The sequence below is a fragment of the Scomber japonicus genome, chromosome 13 (genome assembly GCF_027409825.1).
Source record: "Scomber japonicus isolate fScoJap1 chromosome 13, fScoJap1.pri, whole genome shotgun sequence".
NCBI classification, from domain to species: domain Eukaryota; kingdom Metazoa; phylum Chordata; class Actinopteri; order Scombriformes; family Scombridae; genus Scomber; species Scomber japonicus.
The window spans coordinates 9303496-9329847 of NC_070590.1; the positions used below are offsets into that span (position 1 = coordinate 9303496).

A 26352-nucleotide genomic window follows, 5' to 3' on the forward strand; every position below is an offset into this window, starting at 1 on the left:
TAGACTTTTGCTTCCTGTCCTAAATTCACAATTTCCTACGAGAGATACTGCCAAGGGTGTGGAGCGACTGAGCATAAATTAAACAGTGTAAACAAATTGTATTCAGACTGAATGCGAAGTGATCTCATTTAATATATGCATTGTTTAGTGCCGGAGAGCTATTACAGTCCAACAAAGACTTCTGCTCCAGCTTTCTAACAACACACACTTGAAAGCGTGTGCAGTAGACTTGTGTGTTTGTGGCAGCTCAGAGTCCAGGCACTGATTCTAAAATTGACCTTTCTTTTATTGGCCTCTAAACTCTCTTCCTTTTCCTTGTTCATGAAGTGGAATCACACAGCTTTAAATAAGAGCCAACATCTTTCAAATGTTTTGCACTGCCTACAGCAAACTGTGTCTGTTCTTGTCTAGATTAATTTCATATTCAGTCAGAACACATTTGATCAACCTGTATCTCCAGCTCTGGCTTCATATTGACTGATCACTGGTCATAAAGTAGGGGGATTAAGTTTTGCGCTTTACCTACAGCATTAAGGAGCGAGGCTTGTGTTTAGTGGGCCAGCTTACATTTGGAAACATTTCAGCTTAGAACAGAGAGCACCACTCTTCCAACAGAGATTCAATGATCACGTAACGACTTCAGGAGCCACAACTACCTACTATCAAAGAAAGACGTGTTGTTGAAGGCAGAGGTGGGTGGGTGGGATGAGGGGCAGGGAGCAGGACTGAATAAATGAAGGAGATGGTCTGGTTAGGGTCACCTCTTCAGATGGTGGCATCGTGGGGCAGTTGAGGCACAGCCACTCCAGGCCTCCAGTTGGAGCAGCGCTGCGTGTGGGGCAGCAAGTGGCCAGAGGGTAACAGGCCTAGCATCTCCCTGGATCTGCCTGGCCACCTCCGGCTCCACCGGCGACTACCATACTCAACTCTACGGCTTCGTCTCACTGCCTGGCCGAACAGCGTGGCTGTCTGGGGCCACAGTGGGTCCGTGAAGCCAGCAATGCTGGACTCCTGAAAAGGGATACAGGACCTGCGCCTCAGGGGGCGATTCTCTTGGTAGATGTGAGAGGCTGTGAAGAGATCAGGGCTGAAATTGAAGCAGGGCTGCTGTAAGCCCCGGGTCAGGGAGATGCGGCCCTCCAACGACGGCCCCAGAAGGCTGAGGCTAGTTCTGTCCGTGAACGAGTCCGTTCGGTCTTCATAGCCGAGGTCAGCGGGGGCGGAGCATTGCTGCAGGGGCCAACCGCCACGACTTTTCCCCCCGATGTCTGCATTGCTGCCTCCCTCTCGACCATCGCGCTGTACCCTGACTGCCTCTTCCTCCTCCTCTTCCTCTTCCTGTTCCTCCTCTTCAACCTCTGCTACCTGCTCCTCCTCCACTTCTCGCTCCATCGCGCCCTCCTCATCATCGTCGGTGCTGGTGGGTGGTGGTGAGCGTGGGTCCCTCAGGAAGACCACTATGACAGTGATGTTATCACTAGAGCCCGCATCTCGGGCTGAGGCCACCAGCTTGTGGGCTACCATAGTGGTATCTCCGGTATTCTCCAGGAGGTGGTCACTGACCACCCGCACCGCCTCATCTGGATTCACTGTGTCCCAGAAGCCATCACAGGCCAGAATCAAGTAGTCTTCTGAGCCGTCCAGTGGGAAGGTGCTATGGTCTGCATCACCACAGATGTAGGGCTTGTGCTCTGAGTCGCCTGTCAACACACGTAAAAGATTAGTCTATTTGTTCCTGCTCATGCCAGCTTTCACTTGAATTTATGTGTGGGTGGATTCTTTTGTTTCAGCAGTAAAAATGTCCATTTGTTTTGAGTTTGACTTCATATTTTTAAATTTTTTCTTGTTAGGGACAGATGGGTCTTTGTCTTAATAAACACAGAAAGTCCACATATAACAGTCGAGTGTATGGGTATGTGGTAGTTTACCTATCGCTCTGGATACAGACAGACTGCCATTAACCCTCCATGTGCCGAACCAGATCACGCAGCCTCCCAGAGCTTCAATCCTCTGCTTCTCATCCTGCAAACAGGCATGAAGCACAGTTGGCTTTAATGTTGATTCATGGTGGTGACTGTCACATGGTACATAACAATTTCATGCTGACATCCCCTGCAGCTTATGACTCAGTGCAGTGCATCACCCGCTTCTGCCGCGCACTTAAAGTGATACTCCATCCAAATTTCTTCTATTCTCTCTTTTGAAAGATTGAAGGTGGATGTTATGTAAATGCCATACTAATATTCCACTCTTATAACAATATATTAATACTTTCGATTGAAAATATGCGAGAAAATGTGTGAAATGTGGTTAGTACACAATGCTACCGTTGTTTATCAAAAAGCAGCTTATTGATTAATTTTACCCACAATAAGTGTACGTACGTAGGAAGCAGTTGTAGACACAGTTTTAAAGTATAACATTTTTCTCCCATGTCACAGTAAAACTAAACTGTCAGATTTTTAAAGGTCATTTTATTGATAATTTGGTTCTTGTATTATAATGGGCATTGATGTCATATCCAATCACACCAATCTCATATCTGCCTGTTAAACAAGCTGGAAACAGCATAAAATAGCTAGCCTCACTCCATCAAATGGTAACAAAAGAAGCTATGTAGACAAGTACAGCCCTGTAGTTTAATTTACAGAAAATAATTCCATTTTAAATTGCAATCACAATATTAGTTAGAAAAATTTAAATTATATATTTTCTGCAAATCATTCCAACCTTCTTGGGGATGTTGAAATCCTTTCTATACAGCAAAATTGTGAATAAACTGATGCACAATCCACTGAAATCCAGTTTCACCTTTGGTTCATTGTCTTAATCAAGTATTTATGTAGTGGAAGTGGTAGATTGGTTAATTGTGTTTGAAGATGTATGTGTGTTACCTCTCTGTCTGGTTTATGTGGTTTCATCAGCTCCACAACCTGTCCTTTCCTGACCAGAATGACCTGCGAGTCTCCCAGCCAGGCCACATACAACGTCCGGCCCCGCAGGAACGTCACCACGCCTGTTGTGCCACAACGCAGGTGCTGCCAAAGACACATGTTACAGTATGTATTCACCACTCAGTAAGCAGCAGCTGCACCACAACTACATTAAACAGACACTGCCTCCCTGTTTTACTGGGTCAGGATCAACAAAAGACCAAAAAACTAGCAGAAACATTGTCACGACTACTCATATAAAATAATCTCTCCATCTAATCTGTAACTCCAGCCTTTATAATGTGTAAACAGGCAGTTAATTCACATAGACAAGCAAATATAGTTTTTCTACATATGCTATTGTGATATTACATTAGTAGTGGTGAAGACAGTGACAGCTGTTTTAGAAGTTGCAGCAAAAGTGGTTTTAGCAGTGTCTGTAGCAGTAAGGTAGCAATAATAGCATTTGTGGTGGTATTAGTACTATGGCAGTAGCAGTTATCTAGTATTTGTGCATTAGTAGTAGTTGCAGCAATAATGACAGCAATATTATTTTTATTAATTAATAGTACTAATAGTAGTAGCAGCAATGATTTTAGCAGTAGTGTAAGTAGTAGTAGCTGTAGTAGCAATAATGGATAGGCTACAGTAGTATAAGTAGTGGTGGTAGGTACGGTAGTATGTATTAGCAGTAAAAGCATCAGTAGTAGTAATACTGGTAGTAATAGTAGTAGTAGTTGTGGTAGCAATATGATTACACTAGCATAAGTAGTTAGTAGCAATAATAATTGTAGTAATAGCAGCAATAATGGTAGCATCAGTAGTAGAAGTGGTAGTAGGAAAAGTATTAGTAATATGTATCAGCAGTAAAAAATATCAGTAGTATTAATAGTAGGTATGATTACTTCTCGTGCGGCCTTCTTTACGAAGCGTTCATCAGTCACTTTGAAGGCTCTGCAGAGTGCATCTGATGGGTCCTGGCTGAAGGATTCCTGATGCACTAAGTTGACATGGAGGTGGTTAGCGGCATAATTGGCAGCATCCACACCGCCATGCCCGTCAAACACAGCAAAGAAAGCCTGTTCTTCCAGATCCTGAGAAACAAATATAGTCAGTCAGTCATGAGCGAAGACTGCAGACTGTTTTAAGTATTAAGTTACATTAAAGAGATCTGAATTTGAGGGGTCCAGCTAACAAACTTGGAAGATAATTTCAAAGGCTGTATGAATGATCGCCTCTGGGCAACTTGTAGCTACCTGAAACTACAAGGCAGTTTTTTATAGCTTCATTCAGACACAAAGTTCTTTACAGGGGCATAGACAATTACAAACTAAAAACAGCAAATAAATAGTTAAAGATTAAAAATAAGTTACACATTTAATTTATTGGAAAGTTGCAAATCTCTGATATTCAGGAAGTTTTGTTCCGCAGGTGGAGAGCATAGACACTAAAAGCTGCTTCACCTTGCATGGCTCTGATCCTGGAAACAATGAGTAAACCTGTCCCAGATCCCCTGAGGGGTCTGGATACTTTGTAACATAAAGCAAATCAGAAATGTATTTAGGGCCGGACCATTTAATGCTTTATAGACCAGTAGTAGGACAACCTGAAGGTTGAAGAGTGTGTTGAAATCAGGGATGATAATGTGCTTGTCCTCCATCTTGCGCCTCATGTTCTTGATGGCGTGGATGGAGGTTTCGTAGTATGGCTGTGGACGGCGGCGGAAGGGCAGCTCCTTCATCCAGAGGCAGCACATCTCAAACAGTCTGTTAAACACCAGCCGGGCAAACTTCACAGAGTCCATCTCTAACACACACACACAAAGAATATGCCAGTGTGAGGGATTCTTTATTGTAAATGGTATTTAAAACAGAGAGCACAAGTGCTTTCTCCAACCCGCAGGTAAGCTTCAGTCAGAGTTTAAAGGAAAACTCCACTGAATACTCATCCCTGTAGAAGTTGAAGTTTGTAACTCACTCCTTTGTGGAGGATAACAGATGTAGCCTGTCTAGATTGACAGGAGTGGCAATAAGAATCCATCTATTCTTAGACTGAAGGTTTAAAAAAAAAAAATCAAAACATCCACAGAAAACTCTCCAAACCACTCTGTATAAAACACTTTAGCTGTATGTTCCATCACCTCATAGTAGCTCTAAAGCCCCTCTTGAGATATTGTATGTCGAAATGTATTCACAATTAATATTATTATTTATTTCAATGAAGGAAAGATATTTTTATCTTTCTGGGTCTGCAGCAACTGATTATTTACTTTATTGCTCTGAATCTGCAGGTTATTTTCTCGTTAATTAATCCATAATTATAAAATAATTTTGTGTCTGGTCAGTCATTTCAAAGTCTGAAACCCTTAAATATTTTACAATGGCATAAGAGAGAAAAGCAGCAAATCCATAGGCCTACATGTGAGAAGCTGAAATAAAAAATACTCTGTAAATAACTATTCCAAAAAAAAGTTGCAAAACAATCAACTAATCACTGCAGCTTTACAGTTTGCATTTGATGACTGTGACTGTTTGTTAAATTCCTTTAAGTTTATCACACTTTGACTTTAATAACTTTTAATAAATACAGTGCCGGTTTATTTAAGATAGTTAAAAACAAGTGCAGACTGTAAAGCAGTAAGAACATGTGCAGTTCACTCAAGAATTTTAAAAATATATTATATTGCATATTACATTTTCCAGTTTCTAGTCGCCTCTAACAAACACCATTTCCCACAAATTCAACACCTTTGCAGGTTACATTGAGTGAGGCTGGTTGAGTTGCCATGGTTACACCAGACATGGCTGTCAGAGGAGAGGAGAGTGTGGGTGGAAATCAAGGCTAAGGGAAAAAAGTTATGATGTGTATAATAAATACACTGCCACACTGGAACATGCCACATACTGGTAACTGTAACTGTATGAATGTTAATAAATTGCTCAAATTCTGCTTGACAGTGTGTTGAGGTTTGGTTTCAGAGTGTGTGGGGGCCACAATGAAAGAAAGTGAGAAAAACTGCTGCTTTTAAAATTGTGAGTGCAAAAAGCGACTGATATCAGCATTTTTATTAACGCCTCTCTTCTCTCAACTGGATTTTGGCAGCTGGACAGTAAGAAAACAATGTTTAGAGATGTTTATTCAAGTCAAATCAAACTAAGACAGTAAAACTTTTAGTTAAACAATTCTGCTGTGTCAAAAGTCAACTTTGTTCCCATCCCCTGTGAAAATGAAGCTCTTGTGGATAGTAAACCCTCGGGGACCTGTTTTACTTTTTCAGAGAGGCAAATGAAAGAAAAGTTCATTGAGTGATTGCACTGATAGAAGTTAGTGGAACAGGCTTCAGCTCTCTGTAATAACCAAGATGAAGGCTGCGTTTCTAGGCTTGACCTACTAATGTTATAGCTGCAGGTGTAACAGTCTATCCTGCCTTCGCTGCTGTCTTTTCTCTCACTCTACTCAAATAGGTGAGACAGAGAGAGTAGCTAATGCTGTGTCCCATTTCCTCCCTTCACCCTGAATCCTCCACTTTCTTGCAAATCCATCAGTGACCCAGTACTGTTTAGCCCCCTCCTCCATCTTGCTCCAAGTGAAGATGTTTTAGCACTGCAGCTGGCTTTGAGGTCTACCCATAACACCTTGCAAAACCCCGAAGAAAATATGAACAGCAGAGTGCAGTGAGGCAACATCAAACAGGATGTGATCTGCTGTTATGCAACACAAGAAGTTCTGACTTTGAGGGGGCGAATGCAACGAGGTGCAGACCAGGGTGAGCTTCAATACAAGCCCATCAAAATTAAAATCTAGTAAGCCATACTTGACTCACTAGATGTTATCCAGATTGCAAAAAGTTTGATGCTGTGATAACTTTGGGTGAGATATAAGACAAGACATTTGCTATCATGTGAGGAGAACGTCCATATTTAGGTCATTTAGCTCTGTGAAAAGCTATTAAGAAAACCTTGGGTTTTGGAGTATCTCAGATGTGCATTGATCATGTTAAACAACATATTCAGGTTTCTGAACCTGGTTTCTGTAGGTAGAAGAGTTAAGAGTGGCTTAACTCTTCAGTCAATGTCCTTTAAACTAAACTTTAAATTTAAACTTAGAGTATAGGGTCACAATATTTCTATTATGTCCTAAAACAACAGTTGGGTTGCCCAAATGAGCACTGACACATGTTTTCATTGCTGTAATCATTCCTCCTGTGTATACTCATTCACTGAATATTTTTCAAAGTCAGTCTTTTTAGTGCTATATTCCCTCTCTTTTTGTAACTATACTTCCACTGAAGCTGACCAGGAAAACACAAGAGACACAAAGAGGGATTATTATACAAAACAAACTATAACTGGGGAAGATGTCCACTTTATTTGACCAACTCAGCAATCTTAAACCTCATATTATGATTGTGGTACTTATATTGTAAGTGCATTTGGAGGGGATCTCCTAATGGTCAGTATGAACAACAGGGATGATTACAGCAAGAAAAATATTTTTCAGTGTTCATTTGAGAATCTGACGACTTAAAAAATCCTTTAATATGTAGGTTTGATGCATTTATAATGCACAGATTAACATTATTCCTGTGACTTACATTAGACTATCACTATAATGGGATTATGACCAGACAAAGCATATATAATAAAAATCTCTTGGTTTGTAGTATGGTGGATATAATGTGTCCTGGCTCACAGATGTATGTTTTTCAGTCTACTTTCTGCCCTCTAGTGGTCAAATACCACTTAATGCAGCTTTGCGTGGGAGAACTGGGACAAAGCCCTGGTGGTTATATGGCTGTGTATGTGTGTGGGATGAAGTGATAGAGAGACCTAATTTGTCTGTAACTCTGTATATATCTGTGTGTGTGAGAGAGAGAGAGAGATAGAGAGAGATAGAGAGAGAGAGAGAGAGAGAGAGAGAGAGAGAGAGAGAGAGAGAGAGAGAGAGGGAGAGAGCAGTCTCGTGGGCTCCCCAGAGACTCACGTGGTAATGGGTCAGCTCCATCTTCCACAGTCTTATTGAGGTGATGGATGGAGAGGTCAGTCTGCAGCATGCTGTCTGCTGTGGCTCTGGCCAGGGCTGCAGCCAGGGAGCATGGGCAGTTACTGTGGTGAGGAGAGACGACACAGTTATGAATTAAATCAAGAAAGAAAAATATTCCAATGTTCCTCTGCAGAGGTCAACAATATCCTCTATCACATAGCCAATTCATTTGTCTGAAAGTAAAATATAGGTGTGATTTTAATGTACTGTTGATGATGTATCCGCTGTTAGAGCTTTATCAGCAGTGTATACTGTAAATTAAGACAGTTTAGAAAGTGTCATAATTACATTGTTTGTCTATCAGAGAGCTCTGGCAAGTTTATTTATAGCCATGCTAGCTACACGGCTCTGGAGATGGCACCATCGATCCACCACTGCAAACTGAATTATATCAACAATTATTGTATGTATTGGTGTGAAATGTCATGATATTTCAGGCTTTCATGTTCCCCAGAGGATGAATCCTATTGACTTTCCCTCTAGCTCCACTATGAGGTTGACAGGTGTGAGTTTGAATTAATTTCAACGACTATTGGATGGATTGCCATGGATGTATATTCATGGTTGCTTTGAAAATTAATTGTAAAAAAAAGAAAAAAGTAGCAATTTAATTAATTGCAAATTTAATTGACTATGCTGAAAATTTCATAATCATTTCAGTAATTTTCCAGCAAAAATGCCAAACATTTGATGGTCATGGCTTTTCAAGTGTGACAATTATAAGTTCCACATTGAATATCATAACATTTTACACTCTTCCTCAGACATAACACCATGTTATACATATACCATGGCCTCTGAGAAACCGTGAATGCAGTTTTTTCACTATTTAAGATTTCATAGACTAATTGATCAGTTTATCAAGAAAATAATCTGCAGATCAATTGATAATGAGAAGGTTTTTTTCTCATATCTATATTTTTATACTTTTACACGTTTTGTGAAATTCTCTTGCCATAGATTCTTTGTTAATGCAACAAAAAATATAAATCAGAAAAATAAAATATTTGCAGATCTCATTTATCATACAGGCAACATTCAAGATCAATACAACATGCACAAAAAGTGTGGGGTGAAGAATACAGCAGATTTTCACTGAATGATGAAACAATCACAATACGTACACTGATCGCTGTAGATTACATTGTAAACTTTTACACTGAATTCATTTTAAACTGCTTCAGACTTCCCGTAGAGCCACAGATTTCATCTGGAGTGAACTGGAGCCAGTTTTTATCTGGACGAACATCAAAATAATAAGTGCAGTGGTAAATCACTACATCTGGTCAGACTGTGCTGCTTCTGTGGTGGAGGAGGTGTGTCTCTTCTTAAGGTTAATGAGAGCTGGGTGGGCGGAGGAGGAGGAGGAGGAGGAGGAGGAGGAGGGGTCGTTTGAAGGACTGAAGACTTGCTGTACATGAGTCACCAGATAACTAGGCCACCTCCAGATGCAGGTAACCATAGTAACTCAACTTCTGGATGCTCTCCAGCTCACTCAAATTAAGTTGAATATAAACCTGAACTGAACTCGTGTGAAAAGTACAATTTAAAATAACTGAATCCTGGTTGGCTGAGTTCAACACTGGGACATAATCTACAATAAACACTGTGTATTAAGTGTGAAAGGCCCCTCTGTGGCTCTTATGTAAAATGATACGTTTAATAAATGAAAACCCAAGACAACAGTAGCCAGCTTCAGCATCTTTAATGAATTCAGCAGTTCTCTTTCGAACAGAGGCAGCAGAGCTCATTTACACAGATTATCCAAAGGCTCATTTCCAAAGTTAATTTCCAAAATGTGCACAGACGTGTAGCCTTTCTACAAATACAAGAGATGTTTGTGTTTACACATATACTGCATATAGCGTCAGAATATTTTAACAAAATGTGGTCATATCACAACAGTCCTTCGATCTCTGTGTTGACTTCTTTTTGAATCTTTTTGAATTTTGAGGTACTCATTTATTGACAATTTACACTACATGTATTTTACAGCTACAATGTAGTTTTTCAATGTGAAGATCAAGGTTTTTATATAATAAATATGTGATTTACTTAGCAGTAAATGATCCTAACAGCTAATAAATATAGCTTAAAAGTTGCATCACTGTAGGAACCACATAAAATGCAGCATATTCAGTAAAGCAACAGTAATAATAATCACTCTCTGACAGGAGTCATTCTGCTGCCTAATGACTACTTTCACTTTTGATATGCTACTTTAAGTACATTTTATTGGTACCTCGGAAGTCAAACCTGCATTTACTGATTTCATAACATAACTGCAATAAGTGCTATATGCTGATGTACTTCAAAATGTTACTTATACTTCTAACAGTTACAGAGCAACATTATTTAGAGTCATGTTTCTGGCTAAGTCCAATATTCACTCTCTTTTAGCTCTGTTTTTGGACTCTATTGACTCCTGAGGGAAATTTCTGGCTCTCTTCTAGCTGCTAAATGTTCCACAATATTCACCAGCGAGTCGTGTACTGAGTTTGTTTGCATTTTGGTGTTGAGCAGGTAGTGAAATAGTGAAAATAACACTATGGGAGTGATGAGAGTGAACCAAAACAGTGAGGTTGCAGCCGGACAGCTCAACAATGAGCTGAAACTCGCTAAAAAGCTCCACAAAGCCAAAAGTAGCTGCAGAGTTGCTGATAATTTACTATGAGCCACGCGTAACGCATTACACATTGTCATTTGATACATTGATATTAGAAAAATAATCATTATAGCTGCTATACGCAAGTTTTAAAATTCTGGAGATTTACTAGTTGTTGAGTACTTTTACCGTGAGGTATTACCACTTTTACTAAAGTAAAGTATCTGACTTTTTCTTCCGCTAATAGGATTTGATAACACAGTTTTTTCTCTATGAAGCATATCTACACAGCCTTGTTTCATATTTAAAACATCTGAGATGATTTGTCATATATGGACTGGCGCCAAAGTGAATACAGTTTAAAAGCAGACTAAAAACAACACCTATATGTTGCTGTGCTTTTTATTGCATTTGATGTGTTACTTTTTTTCACAGCACCAGAGTAAATGTGTGAAATCTGTTAATTCAATATATTTGCTCTTCTGTGAAGCATCCTCTTTACTTTCACTGTAGTCTACAATGAACTACTTTTCATATCTTTTCATATCCTCAATGTTAAAATCTGCGTCTGCCTCTCTTCTTTCTTTTCCTCTGTTCTCTCGATAGGTTGTGGTGTCTGAGAAAGTTCAGATAAAATGCAAAGTTACATTTACAACACCGCAGGGACCACACACAGGGGACCGACATATTCGTCTAGCTCTCCATGGCAACCACAGGACCTACAAATAACTTTACTGACGATCATCTTACAGGAATAGATTAATGTATAACAAAGCCCATTACTCACTTCCATCCTGACACCGGATAAAATAAATCCAGATAATTTGTGACGTATTTTCCATGGCATCGTTTTGTTTCTAGAGTCAGTCAGTGATCAACATTAAGGAAGTTACACCTGGCATTAATATGTGATATTGTATCCCTGAAAGTTGTGTTTCATTTGGACGATAGCACACCTATTATTTACATCTGCCGCAAATGTTTAATGCCAGAGCAGGAAGTAGTGTATCCTCTACTTGGCGAGGTAGAAATATGTGAATATCAAGCAAAGATCAGAGAGATGGATGGCTATTTTTAACCGTAAATTATCTATAACCAAGTGTTTTAATTGCTTAACCCTAACCACACCTTAGTCATAACTAATTTCCCTGACTTAAACTATACGGTAGTTGCACATAATGTCAACAGCACAAAATTTTAATATGTCAGCAAAAACGTTCAACATGATCCAAGCTTTCGCAGAATCATCAAATATCAATGTTCCTTTTTTGTTGATGGGGTTGATCAAAGATGACATTTAGTTATTTCAAATACGTGTAATATAATTTACTACATAATACCTGTTCTTTTTTGACACGTTGAGAGCACTCTGTGCTGCTGTTCAGTTATTTTAGAAGTGGAAAATCTCCAGTTGAAAAAAGTGGGATGGCCCAAATTGCCTGTAGCAGTATGTTGGGATTATTCTTGTTAAAAGAGGAAAAATTGAAACTACATCTACTGTTGGATTTTAGTTTTCAATCAACATCATAGATGAGGGTCATCTGGACCGATGTCTAGTCTTATATTTCCTCTCTTCCCTTAAACTTCTTCTTCGCCAGGTCCTTGATTTTGTTCTCAAACTGGGTCAAGGGCTAGAGACATCAGGAACAGAGTAGTTAAATCATGCCCCCATAAAGCTGTAACCATAGAAACCTCCTGGGTAATCCTCCTCCTTGAAAATGTGTCTGTGACAGTGAAATATCTTGTTCTCTTTCTTGAAGGGCAGATCACAGAATATGAAGACTTTATCAAGACAAATTATGTAGCAAATCTAATTGCGAAGTCACAGACGTCTTGGTCTGGTGCCACCATTACAGTAGGTCAGGTGACTTACGCTACACTATGCAAGTACCTTTATGTAAGCTGTTATTACATTATCTTACATTTTGTTAAGGTTAAAGAACAGGTGCACATTTTGAATCATTCAATTAATTAAATCTAAAATGACCAAAAACTGTTAAAACATGTCCATCACTGTTTCCCAAAGCTCAACATGACAACCTTGTTGTGATTTGGTGCTATACAAATAAAGATTGATTGATTGATTGATTGATTGATTGATTGATTGATTATAATACTAGGAGACAGGATTTTACAACTCTGACTAGTTATCAGTGAAAATTATTTTATCTTTTGTTGCAACCATTGTGAGTCAGGCACTAGAAATCCAGCCCACCATGTAGCTAACATGGTAACAGTCTTGATAACTGCAGGCAGCAAACGTGCATAAAAACCCGTGCAATGCAGACTTTATTCCATAAACTCAAAAGAGCTGCTTTATCAGAGTGGCCTCATTCATGGGGGATGTATCATGCTCATTTCCAGGTCTATATTTATATTCTGGGGCTCAACTGGAATATTTTTGCATGATTTACAGATCAAAAAAACTCCTAAATTGGCCCTTTATGCAGCACGTCAGTTCAGCTTATGTCTGAAAGAAGCCGCCCCCAAAGACACAGAGAACATTATGAAGAAAAATATCTATTTTTCACACTATATCCCTAATTCTGATAGATACAGATAAAATGTGGTCCTTTAAGACATAATTGAAAAATGTGAACCTGTCCTTCAATAAAGATATTGTCTGGACAGTTTAGTGAGTGCACACATGTTGAGATGCTTATATCAGAGCATCATGTTGATAAATGTTTTGTCAATCCCACATTTTTAAAATACATTTAATCAGTTGTTTTTCAATGGTTAGACCTCTGCAGTATTCTCCATCAGCAGAAACATACACCTCGTTTACCAATTCTGTTTTATTCACAAAGAGTTAAGGCAAAAAATAGGTTATTTACTATATACTTATAGTACATCCTGTGTGGAAAAGCAGACACACTGAAAAAAGAAGAGCTAAAGAAAAAGAAAAAATCAAAGGTGGTGTTCGGGGTTTAGGGTATTTGGGTTTCTTCGTCACCAGTGTCCTCTCCTCCATGTTTCCATTCATAGAAACACACTATACCCCCTCTCTTTCTCCTCGCTCGTTCCACCACTGGTGGCCCACTGGGGGTGGATGCTGAGCTAAGGAGCTCTGATTGGCTGTAGGTCACACAGGAGAACACGTGGTGCACCAATGACAGCTCCTTATTGCTTGTGCATCACAGTGAGGTCATGTGGAGCGGAGGAGGATTAAAGGAGAGCTTAATCTCAGTTCACACCATCACACTGCAACAACACGACTGCTTACAGTAGATAAACCCTGCCAGCACAGCACTGGTGCAGCTGGGTAAACTGGCCATCAAAATCATGACTTCATAGGGAAGTAAAAGAGCTGCTATATCACACAATGCTCAGTCTCTTTGTAAATGTTGCCAAGCTTTATTTTAAAATGTAGCTTACTGTGTACTCTGTGGCTTTTCTTGTGTCATATGGATTGTTGATTGTATGAAAATAACAAATGTACAGCAGAAATAACACAGAAAAACATAAAGAGACCCAAAATTTAGAGAATCTGACCCTCTCTGCTTTGTATTACATTGTCTCAATCATACAGGTGTTGCTGTTTCTGTTTTGGGATATGTTGTTCATGGCTGGTGACTTTGTTAAGTACAAACTGGTTCATATATAAGTACCTGCATATATTATATAGCAACATCTACAGGCAGCTTGGACACACTAGCTAGAGAGTGTTTGCATCTTCGGTTTTCTTTTTCTTATAGCTATAGTTTGTGTTTGGTGTTCAGTTCCCTCCCAATCAAACCTGCAAAAAGTTTTATTCACTTGTTTCAACATACAACGTGCATGAAGTTGTAGTTGTCACGGTAACCAACCTCAATAAAACTAATAAAAAAAAACAATAACACAAAAACATAGACAAGTTTGACTCATGTCTGCTGTAGTGAAAATTGTAGTGAAAATTTTATTCATTTTAAGTTCACTGTTTTCAGAGTTAATTTGAAAACTTTTCTTTCAATTAAAGACTGACATGAGTAGGGGTGTGACGAGATCTCATGCCACGTGAAAACGCGACCATATTTCTCGTCGAAGTGAATTTTGTCTCGCGAAGCTATAATTAAGGGGCGCACCAAAGAAAAAAAGAAAAGAAAGACGATCGGTTTTCTATCGCTCATTCGCACTTCATGTCTTCTTTTTATATTGTCATGTGTGGATCATTAACATTGTTACAGCTTCCACCAGCTGAGAAGATCTCAGTCAGAACAGAAGTATGAGATGAAGAGAGGAGCAGTGGTAAGTTGACCTCAGGTCTCTACACTGAGCCTGAGGTAAGAGGAGCGGAGGAATCTAGCGCAGCTGTGGAAGCCTAATGATGCCAAAAGTAAAATGAGTCACACTACCAAATTATAACACAATTTATATGTTGTGCAATTTACTTTTATTTCTGTGGTTTTTTTATTAGCAATATATTATAATTTTTGATAATAGGATACTTTGGTATTCGTGATTGTATCTAACTTTTGTATTTATGGTTGTTATTTCCATAAATAGCAAAATTATCCATCTATAAATATAGTTAAAATCTTGTCTCGTCTCAATCTCGTGAACCCAATATCGTGTCTCGTCTCGTGAGCTGAGTGTACCCCTAGTAATTAGTCAATGCGCACTCAGTCTCCACAGCAAGTAGCAACAAGAGTCTGACACGATATGAAACTATTTTGTTTTGGGTTTTTTTAATTGAGTTTGTTAAAGTTACGATTTTAATCTGTGAAATAAAAATAAACATCTACTTTCAATGAACCTTAACACAAAGATACCGTTACTGCCACATCATACATTAAATAAGATAATAATACTGATTATTATTATTATTTAAGAAAGATAAATATTTTTAATCCAATTTACGATTATTTAACACATTTAATGTCACATTTTCACCTTGATACGGCATTAGCTGACATGTGACGTTTGACCTCATCCTGACTGTTGGAAACATTTGGAGTTTAATATAGCGTTATGTTTGACTCAGAGGTGATTACTTCCTTCCCCAATGCTCGGTCCTTACCGCAGTCTGGTGCCGCTTTTGTTCTCTCGTGTGGTCTCTGCTGTGGCTGTGTTTAGCTACAATCATGCAGGGAGCTTTGACAGGCTGCTCACAGTGATAAAACTGGAGAGCTCTGCGTGTATGTGTTAGCAGATGACTCATGCACGCAGCCATGTTTTTTTCTTTTTTTTTCCTTTCTTTCTTTCTACATTTGCTTTTCTACAAGCTGGTTCTTTTCTACAGATTTAGCCCCGGAGTGGAGCAACAAGGTTGTTTCCATGGCAACGCAGAAGCAAGTGACTGACAGTCAATGGTGTCAGTCGCCCTGCTGCCAAACCCGCAGAACAAGCTCCCACTTCATTATCCTAAATATTGAGCCTTTTCTGAGCCAAGTGGAGGTGAGAGTGTAGATCCACTGGAAGTCGCTCCACTCTATTGATCTGTTTGTTTTGGGCATCGCTCCCTTGTACCGGGCATCCCTCATTAAAACCTGGAAGACACCAAAGCTTATCTAGGAATAGAGAGAAAATCCTCTGCCTATTTCCAGCCTTTGGTTTGTTTTTGTCTTTTATAAAAATTTCAAAAATCTAGTCGAGAGATCAATTACTGTGTTTCTAAGAGCTGCTATTATGTGAACACACTATTTTCAAGAGGCCATAACAGGATTACATGATTCACGGAGCGCCAGTAACCCTAAATCGTGGCATTTTACTGTTGCTTCTACTTAAAGAAGGCTTTTTAAATGACTTTGATGAATTCATTTGTCACTATAGTACATACACACACACCATGTGGCGCTTTAGTCTGTTGCAGGGCTTTCTGGCACCTAATGATGAGTGGCAGGGAAACAAGGATGCTGCATCTGAACTGCTGGAAATGTTTTTTTTAAAAGGTCTTCATGACATCTTTTTGAGTTCAACTAAGGGTAAAAACCTTTGTTCCTTTTTCCCCTATTCAGTATTTCAGAAGCTGCAAAATGTAGTGAAATGATCTTATTGTAGCTTTGATATCATGTCATGGTCATGGCGATCAGTAAAGGAGGCGTATCATGCACATTTGCACGTATATATTCTGGAATATCTTTGCATGATTTACAGTAAAAAAAAATTAACCTGTCATCCTCTTTGTGAAACGGGCAGATTTAGTTCCTGTCTCTCTTTCCTCCCCCTTCCCGAAGAGCCCACTTTATTCTGATTGGCTAGCTCTCGGTCACCGCCCCTCTGTAGATATCTGCTGGCTCTGGAGGATAATTCATCAAATCATGCTATAATAGTAGGATTTCACTATTTTTTGTTCTTTACTTGAAATGTCAACTTCTCAAATATGTCTATAAATCTGGTTGAAAATACGTGGGTGGACAACGCAAACAACACAAGGAAAAGCTTTAGCAACAAGCTTAGCAACAAACAAAGGCTGCAGAGACAGCCGTGGGTATGTGTGATGAGCTAACGTCAGCTCATTGGCAAGGTAGAAAAATAGAAAAAACATCACAAACAAAACTTTTATAGCAAGTAAAGCCCTGTGTTTTGACTTGCAGGAAACATTTCTATAACAGTGTATGAATAACAGAAAATCAAAAAAAAGTATATGTTTAATTTAATATATTCTACAGGGACAAAAATCTACAGTAAATCACTATAAGTATGCCAGTGTTTGCAAATTAGCACATTTTCCAATTTCATCCCCAAGCCAGAATTTAAAAAAAAGAAGAAAAATCAATTATATTTCCAAGACTGCAACTAACACATATCATTACTGATTAATCTGCTGGTTATTTTCTCGATTAGTCATTTGGTCTTTAGAATTTAGATCAAACCTTATATTGATATCCTCAAATGTCTTCTTTTTCACTGTTCAACAGTCTCTAACTCATTATTTAAGTTATTTATTTAAAGATATTTAGTTTACTGAAAACTATTAATCCGTTATAAAAAATGTTTTCTGTCGATCGACTCATCGTAGCAGCTCTATATATTTCATCCGCTTTTTTCCTCTGATGTACCTATATCTATAGTATATCTGTATCTAAATGTGTGGCGCTGTGTCACTTTAATCAAGATTTAACAGCAGTTATTACCATTTTAAGGATTCTGTATCTTTCTAATTATTCTTTAATAACTACACCTCACATGATGTTATCTGATATCGACTCAGTACAGCTCACAAAATGACTGTTTTTATATAAACACAACAACATTGAGCATGAACATGAAATGAGCCATTACCATCATGACATGTGTTTTAGTGCATGGCTGTGGAACAAAAGGCGGTTGTGTCGTCTCTCTAACCAACACATTTAAAACACAGTGAAAATCTGAACAGTGTGATAAGCCGACAGCTTTAAAGACCAGCAGATGTCAACAAAAAAGTGGGTGCTGCTCTGCCCTCTCAGCAGTTTTACCTTTATAACCTTAAGTACACCTCTGGATGTTTTTCGGTGCTCTGCTGATGTAACACTATGCACTTCTAACAGCGTGGAAATGATGGAGCAATACTGACTGCTGACGTCACCGAGTGCTGCTGTATGCATGTTCCACTTACTTAAGTGCACAATGTTGGCTGCAGAGAGGCGTGTCTAATCTGTCATAAAATTAGAAAAACCTCTACGGACAGAAAACTCCTTTAACAACCTACATGTGGGACTTTTGTGTAGGCAATTGAGCTCTGCATGTGTCCTGTGTTTGAGAGGTTTGTGTATCTGTTGTCAGCTCCCAGATAAGCCTCCACAGATAAACTGGGGGAACTTGCATGTAATTCCCTCTGAGGTTTTTGAGCAGACCCAGCTCTGCTCTGCATAAAGCCTTAAGGCAGTATTATGTAATCCACCAGCTGGATCATCAGCCTATAGAGGAGCCACACCACACCGTGCCCGGACCTGAACTATATCTGGAAGCTCCTTTTTAATCGAACCAATTTGCACATAATCAATAAAGCTGTCTGAGTGAGTAATGTGAGCAATAAAATGTTCTTGTTGCCTTTGTCGCCACATCTTGAGAAAGTCTTAATGAGTTGACTGATTTCTCACAGTTGCAGTGCTGACTCCATTAAGACAAAACATTGTCAAATTAACAGTAACAGCTGTTTGTCTGCGAACTCTCCACTCTGAAACTCCTGCTCTTTACAATATGTTTCTTTTAGCTTAAGGCTTATTTCTTTATTTCCAGATTGAGTTCCTGCTGTTTAAAGGAATAATTGTAATATTCTGGGAACTACAGTACACCTGCTTACCAAGAGGTTGATACACATAGAAGATATTTAAAGGTTTATTTGTCGATGTAGTAATTAGTAATGTTTTGAGTTTTGATTATTCTATATATCTGCTTTATTTAGACTAGATTTTGACATTATTTTCTTTTGCTAGTTTTACTATTTAATATCAATATTTGCTTAGGTTGTGGACAAAGAAAGACATTTGATCACATCATCTTAAACTTTGGGAAACAGTGATCAACATTTTTCACAATTTTCTGATATTTATAGGGAAAATTATTGATAGATGAATCAATAATAAGAAATACTAAGTAGTTGCAGCCCTAAAATGGCCAAAAAATGCCTCTGTCTTAAGTAGTGCTGAATCATTTAGCATAGCACAACATAAAGACTGAAACAGCTAACTTGGTCTGGTGCTGGTCAGTGGGTTTGTTGAGTTTTTCTCTGTAGTGGTAACAGAGTCGAAAGATGCTAAAATATTTTGTAGAGCTGAAAGGATAATAGAGAGCCTCAGTAACGCCTGAACTTTCAAATTCTGTCCCAGAAGTTAGAAACCTTGTTTCAAAACCCCATTTATATTTGTACTGTAGCAATGTAAAGCCATCTTCAAACCATAACCTTTCTCAAAAATATGCCTTGTTGTTCACTCAATGTTTAGACAAGAACAAGCAGTTTTTTTGTTTTTTGTGGAGGAACATTCAGAGCATGTTGAAACCTGGCCTTTGACTCGCAGGGAGCATTTTTTTTACATGATATGCCTCTTTAAAACAAGCACAGCAACTTCCTAAATAGGAGTAAAAAGTGTTTTTGTTAGAGGACTATTTTCAGGCGTTGATACGGCACGCTATTAACACCAGATTGGTGTGTGGAGCTCTGTAGCACAGTGTGATGAGCTCTTTCAGGCTTTCACACAACATGTAAGTGGGATCAAATCATTGTTGGTTTTGGTGTTTTAATGGGGTTTATTGAGTTTTTTTTTTTAAATACCAAATATCACCAGACTTATCCTTTTAGAGATTTGTTTGTTCAAGTACTGTCCTCCCTTCCGCCTATTCATCCACTCTGCTGCTGCTATGTTGGGAAAAAGGAAGCCATACCTTCCTATGAAATTGACTCATTTATCATTTATCATACCTTGATATGCTGTGACATAACCCAGGACACCAGAACAGTCAAACATTTCCATCCTTCTCAACAACACAGCGGACCATTTCAAGACAGTCAAAAGAGACATTTTCATTTCAAGCCTCAGCATGCTTGCTTGATCCTATCCCGACCATCTGTTTTAACAGAGTATTAAATTGCTTAGAAGATGAAATGCCTGTGATTGTGAACTGTTCTGTGCACACTGGCGTGGCAGCTAGTTGTGAAAACAGCTGTTGTGAAACATCTCCTAAATAAATGCAACCTCAACCTCACAACACTTATCAAACTTAAATTTAAAGTCCTTACTTTGTAATTAAAATCATTGAAATATTTAAGCAGCTCACTTCTTACATAATCTTCTCAGTAGTGTTTCAGAGACGTTTCAGTCTGGCTTTATGCTCTGAACCTGCTTTATTCACAGTTTTAAATGACTTCAGGATACAAACACAGGTCAGGAAACTCTTAGCCTTGATCAGTGTTAATTTTGGCATCTGGCGTTAATTTAGTTTTAATTTAGTTTTGATAAAAATGCATAATAGTCATTTTGTTGTATTTAGAGAAGACATTGTAAATGTTCATGTCTTCTAAGCTTGTGCTGTTCGCATGAAGAGCAATATTACAATATTGAAAACTAGCCGTGGGTGTTTACGGTCCACGAGGAATCAATCCAACCCCTGACATTTTCCTTGATGCAATCAGGTCAAAATTTCCACTTGAGCACAACTAATACGCTCGTAATTAATAAGTAATAAAGGTTACAGAGCACATTAAAGTACTCCAATTGGTTATATTTTTCCCTTTTGGACTCACATTTTCCTCTTGAGGCCACTTCAGGTCAAAATCTCAACTTTTCACAAAATAAACTCCATATATCAGCCGCCTGGAAATTCAGCAACGTGAAGACATCAGCTTCAGCTCTGGGAACCAATGATGATGACATTTTTCATTGTTTTGTGACATTTTAACATACTAAAAGATTAATCATTATTTTTCTCCATACATAAAACATTCTCATACCACATACTACCTAAATCATCAGCATGTTGTCAGTTTTTTTAGTTAAAATGCTGTAAAAAGAAAAAAAAGAAAGAAAACATTTGCCCAAGAGACAGTGGAACTTTTAACCACACAGACTTTTATGTACACTTTTTTATTTTGATAAAACTGGGTCACATGGTAATTTAGGTCCACTTTAAATCTTTAAATTATGACCCCATTAATGTTCCGTATGCAGCCTTACATTAATATACAATGAAGTCTCAAATGTGTTTAATTGCAGTTTAATAATCAGTAAGTCTTTTTGATTAAAACCAAATAATAAAATCACACTTTCTGACATGTATCTCTTTCTCCAGCTGCTCATTTAGATTAATTGGTGACTGTATGTACAGTATGGGCTTCACAGTATTTGCTCCTCGCTTCCCTATTCAGCAGCTTTAAATGTATTTTTCAAGGTCAGGCAAGTAGAGATTCTGCACTTTAACGTGTGCGAGACTGCTTTGCATTCAGGTCATCTGCCACAAACATATGACTCATCATTTGAATTATGGGCACCTTGTGTGAACAAAGAAGCAGTCTGGGGCAGCAGCAGCAAGCAGGGAAAGCTTCTGCAAAAGTGTCTATCCATAATGCTGTGAGAAGGAAAGGAGGACACTGCACACTTTTGAAGGTCATTGCACTTCCAAAAATGGGGCCTCTCCAGAGCTGAAATTAATTAAGGCGCCTGTTTTAGAGGCATCGATGTGAGCCACTGCTGGAAAGACTATGATTCTCTATTCTTTACAGTCCAGTGTTACGACCCATGAACCAAAACTGACTGCAACACTATAAAACTCGACTGTAAGTAAAAATCTGCCGCTGCTGCTGCTGCTGCTGCCGTTGCTCACTGGTATCTTACCGTCAGCCTTCACTGTTTCACTTATTAGAGAGGCAATAAATATTCTTTGCAATAATTAATACAACATAACATTAAACTTTAATGCTTCTCAGCTGTACACTTTGTACTTGTCCTCTTTTAAATGGTACCAAAAAAGTATGCACAGATTCTTGCCATGCTGTAAATAAAATGGTTTAAATATTTTTTTAAATGTCAAAATCTGATTAAACATGTCTCACTGTTTTATGTGCAATACACATAACAAATTACCAAATTCTATAGCCAACACAGTCCAGACACTAAATGTTTGGACAGTTACACATATTTTGTTATTGGGGCTCTGCGCTTAAGCACATTCAATTTAAAATAAAATAAATTATACTACATAAAAGTGCCAAGGGTTTACGTCCCTTTCAACATATAGTGCCCAAAGTTTAGGGGTTCAAACAATACTTTGGAAATGCCATATCTCACCCACAGTTATATCAACACTGACGTGAACCTATACAAGTTAAAGCTGAGACTTGGCACTTTAATGTAGTGTCCATATTTATTTCAAATTGAATGTACTGAAGCAAAGAACCTGAAGAACAAAAAATGAGTAACTGTCAAAATACTCACTGGACTTTAGGCGTTATCACATAAAACTTTATTTTTATAGGAACTTTCAAACACAGTGACATTGCAAAGGTGAAGAGGTGCAAGGGATACATTAGAAGAACATTTTAAAACACAATAAAAAGAAATATTTTAGTCAATAAAAATGGAATAAAATAAGATTAGGGCTGCAACTAACAATTATCTCTACTATCGATAAATCTGTGGATTGTTTTCTCAATCAATAGATTATTCTTTTGGTCCTGACATGCAAGATTATGTTTTACAAGCAGATCCTGATATGTAAAAGCAGAGAATTAACATGTTGATTTGTTCACTGAAACTTTGTTTTATTGAAGCAGCACAATAGCTTGTATCACTTGACAAAAAGGCTCTAGTAATTCCCGTTCTTGTCTGTGTGGAGTTTGCATGTTCTCTCCGTATTTGCATGGTTTGCCTCAGGGCGCTCTGCTTTCTTTCTACGTCTCTGGTGAACAGGAGACTAAAACACCTGTGACTGTGAGTACGTCTCAGTGCTGTGATGGACTGTCCCGTGTGTTTTCCTGCCTTCTCCCCAGTGCATGCTGGGACGGTCTTAACTTACCAGTCAAATCACTGAACACCCGACTAAACATCTGTACATCCGTTAAAATCTGAGAGCTGAAAGAACAGCCTAACTGATGAGAGCAACGTCACAGCCATGAAAAGTACTATTATATTTACCACATCAATATTAATAATCAACAAGACTAAGACTATTTAAGCACAGTGTTTCATTAATTCACTTCACAATGACAATATTAACATACATACTTATGTTTGCCTTTTTAGATCAGCGTGTTGGCATAAGGGCTGGGCAATATGTCGATATTATATCGATACTGGGTTATGAGACTAGATATCGTCTTTTGAATTTGGATATCGTAATATTGAGATACGGAAGAAGTCTTCCTTGTTTTAAAGACTGCATTATAGTAATTTGATGTAATTTTCAGAACTTACCAGACTGTTATTATTTGCCTTTGCCTACCCACTACCAAATTACTGATGATTATTTATAAAAAATCTCATTGTGTAAATAATTTATGAAAGCACCAATTGACCAAGCAACAAATTTGATATCGATGTCGAGGTATTTGTTCAAAAATATTGTGATATTTGATTTGATCTATATCGCCCAGCCCTAGTTGGCAAACTAATGTAGGATAGATACCAGATTCAACTTTACTGTCACTGCATGCAATAAGTATCAGTATGATGAAATGCAGTTAGTATCCAACCAGATGCAAACATATTGAGTGCCAAGTTTCATAACATAGGTGAATATTATCTGTGTTGGTATTAGATATGGACAAAGTAAAATATAAATAACATCGGGCTGAAAAATAAAGCCATCGTGGTGAACTGCCAAAAACTGCAGTTCCTCAAATGGCCACTTGAGGCTGGCTCTAAAAGTGAGTCAATCCTTATAGACCACCATGTAAAAATGTCCAACTTTACGCCAGAAATAAACATATTTATACAAAAGATGGTCTTGGTCTTGATAACCAATTTTCCTTTCATGACAACGTATGGGGGATTTTTACATAATTCACCCATTTCAATTTTATTAAGGCTTAAAGTAATGCATAATTAAGGGTGTGGTTGCTTTGACTTACAGGTGGGTGGCATCACAGACAAGTTACCACAGCCACAAAGTTGGTTAGGTAAGTTAACCATGGCCTAATCCCACGTTCAATGAGTGTAGACTTGGCCATAGCCATCGTTATTCCAGTGTGTTTTCAGTTCATGAAAATAAATTGTAACATTTTGGTTGCTCAAAAAAGTCTTGTTGAGCTTTGGACTCTCTAAGGAGTCAGTTATTCAGTTTTGTTCTGCTAAGTGCAATTTGTAGGCCTGTTTTTGCTTACCATTATAAAGGATGTTGCAAACGAATTCTATTCTAATAGTTTAATGACACAAAACAAATAGTTTATTACACTAGCATTACAGCTGGGCAAGGTCAATAAAGAGATATTGCTTATTATTACTGTATCATGGGAGCGCTTGCTGGAGAATGTTATGTAAATTAAATACTGATGGCTCAACAATTGCCAGTGGTGGTGGAGGGCAGTAACTGAGGCTGCCCTCTGTGGTAATCCCACCGAGACACTCTGATTAAGGGATTACTCCTGCGACTAATTTCAAAGGCTGGGATATCCCGACCGGAGCTATAGAAGAGGAAGTTGCATGGATAAAAAAAGTGGCATGCCAAGGACGAGGATGTATAAATGTAGTACACCCAAAGCTTGCTGGATAAGCACCAGACACTCTCATATTGTTTCCAACATGGATTTCTTTGTGTCCCTGATAATGGTCTTTCAAAATATTACAGCATCTGTTATTAGTAAGCCCAGTTTTTCCCAAGACAGGATGCCTCAAGGTCACAGAAAAACCCTTATGAATAAACTGAGGGTTTCGAGGCCTCAAACAATTTTCTGAAGTGCTCTAGAAAGCCATACAGTAACTTCCCAGAAGCCTCAGAGGATGTATATCTCCAGGGGGATCAGATCTCCTGGCTTCATATTGCTCTGATTAAACAGTGAAAAGCCAGTAGACAGGACAGATGGTGGTGTGAAAATCTAGGACTTTCACAAAATTCCACACAAACGCTGTGGAAGCGTATGTTGACTTTCATTTAAAGCTCAGCCTGCTCACAGTAATGCTTTATCATGAGGGGAGAGGTACCACAAGAGCAGTGGATGTGAATGATGTTGTTTTCATATACGTTGAATGCAACAAGAGCTGCAGCCATTGTTTCAGGTTCTGAAACTAGTTCAGCTCAAAAGGAGGTCACTTCATTCTGAGACAGTCCATGTGGGACTTCAGAGGATGGTCTGATTTGTCTGCTGTAAAGTGACAAAATTTTCTAACGTTTGCTCACTGCAGATAAGATCCATTTTGAGCGCCGGACTGCAGCTTTATTCTGGATCATTGCCATGGTAATACACACATCTCATTCCTCTATGACATTGCAGTACATTGATATTGAAGCACCTGCTGGGTCTGGTTGTGACCTTTGATGTTCTAATTAAAGCAGAAAGGGGAACATATTGTCACACATGCTCAAGAGCCTGCTCCGTGAATACAGTTTCATCCAGCTGGTTGAAGGCTAATGGACGTCTTTTATTAAATGAAAAGCACAGGGCTTAAGGTGCTTACTATGAGCCACAGTGTCCCACAACGACGGGGACCTTTGTTGCATGTCATTCCCTATCTGTCTCTCCCTTCGTTTCCTGTCATCTCTCTTCTGTCGACGCTCTAATAAAAGCCCCCTAAAAAAATTCAAGGAAACACCCTCCCTCCCTTAGATCCCACCCCTCTCTCTGCAGACACCCAGCCCAACAGGAGTAGTGTCTGATGCAGCGGAAAGGATGAAAACCCTTGCAGCTTCCAAGCAGAGAATATGGCCGTTTGTTTGCACTTGACTGAATGAGAACAATTACATAAACCTCAATCCAGTGATCAACAATGACTATAATCAATGCACATTGCACTTTTCTTACTTTTAGGTCTCTAATAAGCTCCAAAACAGATGTGGACAGCAGAGACTCACATAGATCATTATATACTTCATCAGACGTATGCATACATCAACGTATTCTACACATGTCCAGTTGGCACTCTTATCGGAACAAACATGTTAGTTGGTCATACATTTTGGCCTGAAAACAGATGTCTATGCCCGTGCAGTAGAGAATCTTCCAAATTATACCATATACAATATTATACAGTCTAATCGGGTCAAGTAGGGTCTTGTTTTACTGCCACAGGTCTTAGATCTGTGTATCAATTTGCCACAAATGGATCTCAGTGGACTAGTATCAGCTCTGATCATGTTGTACATCGTCAACACAAGAAAATATTTCAGGAAAATCAGTCACTTGTATAAAAATATTTATGCTATTAAATTACTTACTTCACC

The 26352-nt window shown here is 38.6% G+C and overlaps 1 protein-coding gene across 1 annotated transcript in view; it reads right to left on the reverse strand.

Moving 5' to 3' along the window:
* Positions 1-765: 765 nt before the first annotated feature.
* Positions 766-26352, reverse strand: part of ppm1e (protein phosphatase, Mg2+/Mn2+ dependent, 1E) — a 36917-nt gene continuing 11330 nt past the window's right edge. The window contains exons 2-7 of the mRNA XM_053332183.1: positions 7917-8038; positions 4540-4739; positions 3839-4027; positions 2895-3038; positions 1929-2022; positions 766-1700 (exon numbers count right to left, since the gene is read on the reverse strand). Of these exons, the coding sequence (XP_053188158.1) occupies positions 766-1700; positions 1929-2022; positions 2895-3038; positions 3839-4027; positions 4540-4739; positions 7917-8038 (1684 nt within the window). The remainder of the gene's footprint in view (positions 1701-1928; positions 2023-2894; positions 3039-3838; positions 4028-4539; positions 4740-7916; positions 8039-26352) is intronic.